Source organism: Mandrillus leucophaeus, unplaced genomic scaffold (assembly GCF_000951045.1).
Source record: "Mandrillus leucophaeus isolate KB7577 unplaced genomic scaffold, Mleu.le_1.0 Scaffold86, whole genome shotgun sequence".
In the NCBI taxonomy this organism is placed as follows: domain Eukaryota; kingdom Metazoa; phylum Chordata; class Mammalia; order Primates; family Cercopithecidae; genus Mandrillus; species Mandrillus leucophaeus.
Window position 1 is genome coordinate 1,301,437 of NW_012109363.1, and position 8,886 is coordinate 1,310,322.

Genomic DNA, 8,886 nt, shown 5'->3' on the forward strand with positions numbered 1-8,886 from the left:
ATTCTAAACTGGAAAGTCAACATAATATTTTGAATCAAGCATTTAAAAAATGTCTCCTTTTCATAAATAGTTTATTTTTACATTTTTATCCCTTTCATTTATTTAGGAAAGAAGAATTATGAGGTTTTTTTTTTTAAACAGCTGGCAAATTAGAGAAAATATTTATACAGCTTCTAATAGGCATCTCAAATTATTTTGAAACATTTGGGAATATATCTTCTGTAATGTTTTGCCTGTAATAGTTGAATAGATATTCTCATTTGGTAATAACTTGGAAAATACAGAGTGGCCCATTTAAAATGGTCTCTGATTTAAAGGTACTGTTGGAGGCATTGGTGACCGGCCATTTTTCCTTTTAAACAGAGAAAGTATGACAGAATCTATTTTCAAGAAACAGCCATAGCAATATTTTTAGTCTCATATGCTCGCATAGAATTTTGTCACTCCCCACCAGTAGATGGAATCTATTTCCACTCTTCTTGAACCTGGGCAGGCTTGTGACTCTTCCAACCAATTGAATATGATGGAAATTATGTGATGTGATTTCTGAGCCTATGATATAAATAGGATACAACTGATCCAGCAATCCCACTACTGAGTATCTACCCAAAGGAAAATAAATCAACATGTTTATTGCAGTACTATTCACAACAACAAAGATACAGAATCCACGTTGAGTATCTATTAGTGGATGAATGGATAAAGAAAATATGGTATATATACACAATGGACTATTGTTCAGCCATTAAAAAAAACAAAATAATGTCACTTGCAGCAACATGGATGGAACTGGAGGTCATTATCTTAAGTTAAATAAGCTAGGCACAAAAAGACATATCATATATATTCATTTATATGTGGAGCTAAAAATTTGAACACATGGAGGTAGAGAATGGAAAAATAGATAATAGAGACTGGGAAGGGCGAGTGGGAGAAAGGGGAAGGATGAAGAGAAGTCAGTTAAAGGGTACAAACATACATTAAGATAGGAGTAAGTTCAATGTTTGATAGCAGAGCAGGATGACTATACCTAACAAAAATCTGTTGTACCCAGTGATGAACATCCTAAAGACCCTGGCTTGATACTGTGCATTATATACATGTAATTCCTCATGTACTCTGTAAATTTGCACAAATAAAAAGAGGAAAAAAAAGATACAACTTCTTCCTGGCTCTCTCTCTGTCTTGGGGTGCTTGTCGTTGGAACTAAGTCATACAAAGAGGCCACATGTGGGTGTTCTTATCAAAAACCTGAGCTAAGCTGCGGCCAACAGCCAGTATTAACCATGGTACGAGTGAGAAAGCTTTCAGGTAGTTCCAGCCTCAGGCTGTCGAGTGTCCTGCTGAGGCTCCAGAAGTTGCGGAGCAGAGACAAGCCAGGTCCACTGTGCCCTGTCTGAATTTATGGTCCACAGAACCTGTGATAGATAATAAATGATTATTGCCTTAAGCCACTAAGTTTTGGGGTAATTTGTTACATGGCAGTAGATAATTCATACATATAATTTCTAGAAACATATAGGGAAATAAAGATTTGCCAGAAGACACGTATATGTAAATGATATATAAATGATCCCTGTGGATCATGTATGATCCATATATATATGATATGGGTGATATATCTAAAATATGGGTTATATATATATTCTCTGCTGTATCATTTATTTATGTTTTCTTTTTTTTAGAGGCAGAGTCTCACTCTGTCACCCAGGCTGGAGTGCAGTGGCTCAGTCGTAGGTCACTGCAGCCTTGAATTCCTGGGCTCAAGCGATCCTCCTGCCTCAGCCTCCCAAAGCACTGGGATTACAGGTGTGAGCCACGATGCCTGGCCCTGCAGTATAATTTACAATTTTTTGAAATAGTCTAGCTATCCAACAATAAGAAAATGTTTAAATAAATTATCATAAGCACAGTATTTTCGTAAATAAAATTTTCTACATTTTCTATATTCAAAAACGAAGTTTAAAGAATTGGTATATAGTCAATTATGTTATAATGATAAACCTAATTGACTTATATATTTACATAAATAAAGATGATTAAGAACAAAAAAGGCCTTACATCTGGTAAAGGACACGTACCCAGAACATACAAGAACTTTCATCAGTCAATAAGAAAACATATTAAATGTTTTAAATTGAACATTTAAATTTAAATGTTCAAAAGAATTGAACAAGCATGTCCCCAAAGAAGATACTCAAATGGCCGACCATTAAGCAAATAGAAAGGTCCTCAACATCACTACTCATCAGAGAAATGCAAAGTAGAAAACAGAGATACCAGTAGATGATCACTATAATGGAATAAAATTTAGCAGATGAGCAATATCAAGTGTTGGCAAGGATATGAAGTAACTGGAACCCTACCATACCTTGATGGTGTGAAGGTAAAATGGTATCACTTTGTGAACTGTTGGGTGAAACCAATGTTGACCCCATAAACTTTCAGTCTCCTTCCTGGGTATATGCCCAAGAGAAAATAGTGCTTATGTCCACCATAGCACACATAGAATTATATTCATAGCAACTGTGTTCATAATGGCTCAAATTGGAAAGCTGCTGTAGTCAAACACTGTGCTGCCCTTATCTTTATTCACGCAGTAGTACTTAGCATGTAGCTACCTGTGTTTAGTTTAATATGTGTGTTAATGAAAATTTATTTAGGGGATTTCACCCCCCAATTTTTTAACTTTAAAACTATGGTTTCGCATTTCTTAAAACTTTTCTCTTTTTTTTTTTTTTTTTTTTTTTTTTGAGACAGGGTCTCTCTCTGTGGCCCAGGCTGGAGCACAGTGGCGGGATCTCAGTTCACTGTAAGCTCCGCCTCCCGGGTTTACGCCATTCCCCTGCCTCAGCCTCCCGAGTAGCTGGGACTACAGGCGCCCGCCACCTCGCCCGGCTAGTTTTTTGTATTTTTTTAGTAGAGACGGGGTTTCACCGTGTTTGCCAGGATGGTCTCGATCTCCTGACCTCGTGATCCGCCCATCTCGGCCTCCCAAAGTGCTGGGATTACAGGCTTGAGCCACCGCGCCCGGCCAAAACTTTTCTCTTTACATCAGTTTGGTTTCAGAAGACTAAAAGAAAGAGCTTGTTGCACAGATGGCCCAAAGCACAAATTATTAAAATGCTAACTTTTATCTACATCCAGCTCCAAATATTCAAATATTCCCTTACTCCTTGATCATTCTTTTTTTTTTTTTTGAGACCGAGTCTCTGTCGCCTAGGCTGGAGTAATAGATATATATGGTCCCCTATTCTAAGGTGATACAGTCATGCATCTGAGAAATGTGTCATGAGATGACTTTGTCATTGTGAGAACACCATGGAGTGTACTTACAGAAACCTAGATGGTATAACTACTACTATACATAGCCTATATGATATTGCCTATTACTTCTAGGCCACAAACCTGTACAGCAGGTTACTGTACTGAATACTGTAGGCAGTTACAACACAATGCTAAGTATTTGAGTATCTAAACATATCTAAACATAGAGAAGGTACAATAAAAATACAGTATAAAAGGTAAAAACTGGTACACCTGTGTAGGACACTTAACCATGAATGGGGCTTACAGGACTGGAAATTGCTCTAGGTGAGTTGGAGGTGAGTGATGAGTGCATGTGAGGGCCTAGGACATTATTGTACACTACTGGAGACTTTATAAGCTTTATAAACGTTGAACACTTAGGCTAAACTAAATTTAAAAAAAAATTTTCTTGGCTGGGCATGGTGGCTCATGCCTGTAATCCCAGCACTTTGGGAGGCTGAGGTAGGCAGATCACTTGAGCCCAGGAGTTCAAGACCAGCCTAGGGAGCATGGCAAAACCCCATCTCTACAAAAAATACAAAAATTAGCCAGGCATGGTGGCGCACACCTGTAGTCCCAGCTACTCGGGAGGCTGAGGTGAGCTAGGAGGTTTAGGGTGCCGTGAGCCATGGTTGCACCATTGCACTCCTGCCTGGGCAACAGAGCAAGATCCTATCTCAAAAACAAAAAAAAATTTATTTCTTCAATAGTAAAGTAAACAGCATACTGTAATTGTTTATAAACGTTTCAATTTTTAAAAACTTTTGGACTTTTTTATAATAACACCTAGCTTAAAACACAAATACATTGTATAGCTATAGAAAATAATTTTTATTGATATCTTTATAGGCTTTTTCTATTTAAAAAGTTTAATTTTTTTTTAACTTTTAGAATATTTTGGTAAAAATGAACACACACACACACACACACACACACACACACACACACACAGAGCCTAGGTCTACACAGGGTCAGGATCATGAATATCGCTGGCTTGCCCCTCTACATCTTGATCCACTGGAACACCTTCAGGAGCAGTAACAGGCATGGAGCTGTCATCTCCTAGGATAACAATACCTTCTTCTGGAAGTCCTCCTGAAGGACCTGCCTGAGGCTCTTCTTGAGGAGATGTCACTCTTTTCAGAAATTGGCCCATGTGTTTTGCTTGGTTTATTTCTATTTTTTATTGTAGATTTGTTTGTAAGCAGTTAATGCAGCATGAACGTTCCTGTGTATTAATGAAAAGCTTTCTGGTTTGGGGGTCCATGTTTTCACACTTCTTAAGGAGTTTGTTGAGGTCTGCAAAAGCTCCCAAACCCTTCACTGTGAATTTTCTTGGCGGTTCTTTTTCTTTCTGCAGCAAACTTCTTTCTCTCTTGCTGCTTCTTCAGCTGTGCATTCCCATTCCAGTTCCGACTCAGTCAAATACTGTGACGTTATTGGGGCTATAACGTTACTAGATGAAAGGAGTTTTTCAGCTCCATTTAACTACAGTCCATTGTTGACCAAAACATCATTTTGTGGCACGCAACTGTATTTAGTTAAGGTTAGGTAGCTGCTATCATTTTTTCAGTGAAATTTAAGTAGTTAAAATGAGTCAAGTGGTAGCTAAAAGCATGATGAAACTTACAATGGCACTTTCTTTACTTGTAAATGATACAATATGGTATGGCTAGATTAAGTATTTTAAAAATTCCCATAGATTTCAACTTGGTTCTTAAACTTGGTTCCATAAAGCTGGAAGTGGAACCATTGGACATATATCAGGAATTCAACTGAACGCCTCCTTTTAAATTTATGGTTTACGGACTTGTGGCTCTTCGATCCCAGGGAATCTAAAGTAGACTGTGTTCTAAAGTAGGCACATAACGAGACAACAGCCAATTTGAAAATATTAAATGAAGTTGCTAATTCTCCATGATATTATATATATAAACTTTGTACCTAATGTAAACTGAAGATAATTGTTAGCATTTCCAGATTAGAAAACATAACTGGACTTCCCTTATTGTTTTTTTTTTTTTTTTTTTTGAAACGGAGTCTAGTTCTGTCGCCCAGGCTGAAGTGCAGTGGCACAATCTCGGCTCACTGCAACCTCCATCTCCCAGATTCAAGCAATTCTCCTGCCGCAGCCTCCCAAGTAGCTGGGATTACAGGCGTGTGCCATCATACCCAGCTAATTTTTGTATTTTTAGTAAAGACAGGGTTTCATCATGTTGGCCAGGCTGGTTTTGAACTCCTGACCTCAGGTGATCCACCTGCCTCGGCCTCCCAAAGTGCTGGGATTACAAGCGTGAGCCACCGCACGAGGCCCCTTATCCATTCTTTTATGCTCTGTTACTATAGCAAATTATTCTCAGACACAGCTCCATCCTGGTAGTAGTGTTCTTGTTATTATCAGTAACAAAGTACCTTAAGCTACTGCTTTTGTTTTGTTTTGTTTTGAGACGGTATGTTGCTCTGTTGCCCAGGCTGGAGGTCAGTGGCACAAGCTCAGCTCACTGCAACCTCTGCCTCCCGCGTTCAAGCGATTCTCCTGCCTCAGCTTCCCGAGTAACTGGGATTACAGGCCCTTGTCACTACACCTGGCTAATTTTTGTATTTTTAGTAGAGACGGAGTTTCACCATGTTGTCCAGGCTGGTCTTGAACTCCTGACCTCAAGTGATCTGCCCGCCTAAACCTCCCAAAGTGCTAGGATTACAGGCGTGAGCCACTGTGTCTGGCCTAAGCTACTGCCTTTTAAGAATAAAAGTATATATACACGGTTCCCCTGATGAGGAACTATAGTGAGGCTGCTATTTTGTTTTTTAATTTTTTTGGAGATGGAGTTTTCGCTCTTGTCACCCAGGCTGAAGTGCAGTGGTACAATCTCGGTTCACTGCATTCTCTCTCTCCTGGATTCAAGTGAGTCTCCTGCCTCAGCCTCCTGAGTAGCTGGGATTACAGGTGTGCGCCACCACACGCAGCTAATTTTTGTATTTTTAGTAGAGACGGGGTTTCACCCATGTTGGCCAGGCTGGTCTTCAACTCCTGACCTCAGGTGATTTACTCGTCTCAGCCTCCCAAAGTGCTGGGATTACAGGCGTGAGCCATGGTGCCTGGCACAGACTTCTAAGACATAGGTGCTATCAGGTCAGTTATATGGGAGAAATAAATACCATTTTAGTATTGTGATTACTTTTATTTTCTTTAACCATAGTTTCATTTTTAACACCATAGATAGAAAAACAAAGATACTCATATCACCTAGTGTCTTGTTTATAACTTGTTCCCTGAATCAGCTTCAAGTCTTTCATGTTTATGTATAAAACATTATAGGGCTGGGCACGGTGGCTCACGCCTGTAATCCCAACTCTTTGGGAGGCCGAGGCAGGTGGATCACCTGAGGTCAGGAGTTCGAGAGCAGCCTGGCCAACATGGTGAAACCTTGTCTCTACTAAAAATACAAAAATTAGCCAGGTGTGGTGGCATGCACCTGTACTCCCAGCTACTTAGGAGGCTGAGGCAGAAGAATCGCTTGAATCTAGGAGGCAGAGGTTACAGTGAGCCGAGATCATGTCACTGCACTCCAGCCTGGGTTGACAAGAGCAAGCCTCCATCTAAAAAAAAACAAACAACAAAAGCCATTATAATTTATGCACACACAAATCTTTAAAATGACTTTGTGACCTTTTTATACTTAGAATTGATGATTTATGATATATAGTATCTTAGAATTTTTTTCCCACGTACTAGTATTGTAGATGTGAAGTCATGGTGATTTATTAGGTTTAATTTGTCAGGTAACAGGATTGTGTTCTGTTTGTTCTTTATATGTTTAAATATTTTAAATGACTATTTTTTTTTTTGTAGCTGTCCCCTTTCCTCCAACCCAACGGCTTACTTTCAAGGAAGTATTTGAGAATGGGAAACCTAAAGTTGATGTTTTAAAAAACCATTTGGTAAAAGAAGGACGACTGGAAGAGGCAGTAGCCTTAAAGATAATCAATGATGGGGCTGCCATCCTGAGGCAAGAGAAGACTATGATAGAAGTAGATGCTCCAATCACAGGTATAAAAAGTATTTGCATTATACTTTTTACAGTATAGATTTGCATGAGCAGTTTTGAGAAATAATTACAAATAACCGGCTAAAAAGTGGTGTGATAATTTTTCTAGAAATTATGAGACGGTCAGGATTGGTTAGGATATTTGTTGTTAATTGAAGAAATACAATTTTAACTGTCTCATATTTCCAGTAGAACTTTAGTATGAATAGATTGACTACAGTTATACAGCCGTCCTGTCAAAAGCTAGAGTGATTTAAGTTAGAAGTTAAACTGTGATCCTTTTTGGTGTAATGCCCTTTGTCTTCTAAGATATAATTTCTCACCTCACTTTGTAACTTTTTTTCCTAGTGTGTGGTGATATTCATGGACAATTCTTTGACCTAATGAAATTATTTGAAGTTGGAGGATCACCTAGTAACACACGCTACCTCTTTCTGGGTGACTATGTGGACAGAGGCTATTTCAGTATAGAGGTAAAATTAAACTAGATATGTTGGGACTATTATATTGTCTTTTTAAAAAGATGATTTCCATTCTTCAATAGAAATTAAAATGAGAACTCTGGCAGAATTTATAAACTTTGTTGCTTTCAAAATTAAAGTAGTAGAAATGTTTTCTTTGATAGAACAGTTATTCCTTTTTCAAAACCAGTAGAAAATCTGACAAATAGGCTATATATTAATATTAACCCAATTTTGCAAATAGTTAAATGTTCACTAACTTTTCCTCTTGAAGACAGTATACAGGATTGTATAAAAATGACATAAATTACTGTTCACTCTAAATGGGGTTTAGATTAGCTGACCTTAATTATAAGACTATAAGCTGCTGAGCTACAATTAACATGTAGATTAACTACCAGTGCTAAATAAGCACTAAGCTTTTTGTAGGAATAATGTCTGGTACTGGTGCACATAGTAAGCACTTAACAAATGTTCACTGAAGGGGAAAAATGAGTTGTAGTTAATGAAAACTTATACTTTCCTTTTATATATTTTGAAAAAGGAAAGACAGGAATGTGGTTAGAATTAAATAGAAGCTTTTATGTGTAAAAGATAAAACTACTTTAGAACTTTATGCAAGGACTTGAGTACAGTGGAACCACAGCACATTCATACTTACTGTTTGTTGATTCAACTCTACATGCTGGCAAGTAAAAGAGAAAAAAGCTTTTGAAATAGCCTGGGTAATAGAATTTGTAATGTGACCAAGAATAAGCTGTGAGCTGAGAAATTGAGTCTGCTTTCTGTCTTTGCTCTCTGTAGTCCTGCCTGCCCTCATTGTGTGAGAATCTCACTATACTAAGTGTGCTTCTGGTGGTTATGTCATGCAGCCTCACTCCTAAATGCAAGTCAGCTCTCTTACCTGATGCCCAAGCAAAGGAGCGGCAGTTGCTCTATATAGCTGGAGAAAAAATAAGCAACAAAATGGATTTTTAGTTTTTAGTTAGATAGGCAGTCTAAATTCATGAGTCAGAAAAGTTCAATGTTGGCCAGGCACAGTGGCTTACACCTGTAATCCCAGCACT

General features: G+C 38.2%; 1 protein-coding gene across 2 annotated transcripts in view; it reads left to right on the plus strand.

The window, feature by feature from the left end:
- Positions 1 to 7,166: 7,166 nt before the first annotated feature.
- PPP3CC (protein phosphatase 3, catalytic subunit, gamma isozyme) overlaps positions 7,167 to 8,886 on the plus strand; it is an 81,935-nt gene continuing 80,215 nt past the window's right edge. For both annotated transcript variants that reach the window (XM_011968798.1, XM_011968799.1), the window contains exons 1-2: positions 7,167 to 7,360; positions 7,707 to 7,831. In XM_011968798.1, the coding sequence (XP_011824188.1) occupies positions 7,333 to 7,360; positions 7,707 to 7,831 (153 nt within the window). In that variant the 5' untranslated portion in view covers positions 7,167 to 7,332. The remainder of the gene's footprint in view (positions 7,361 to 7,706; positions 7,832 to 8,886) is intronic.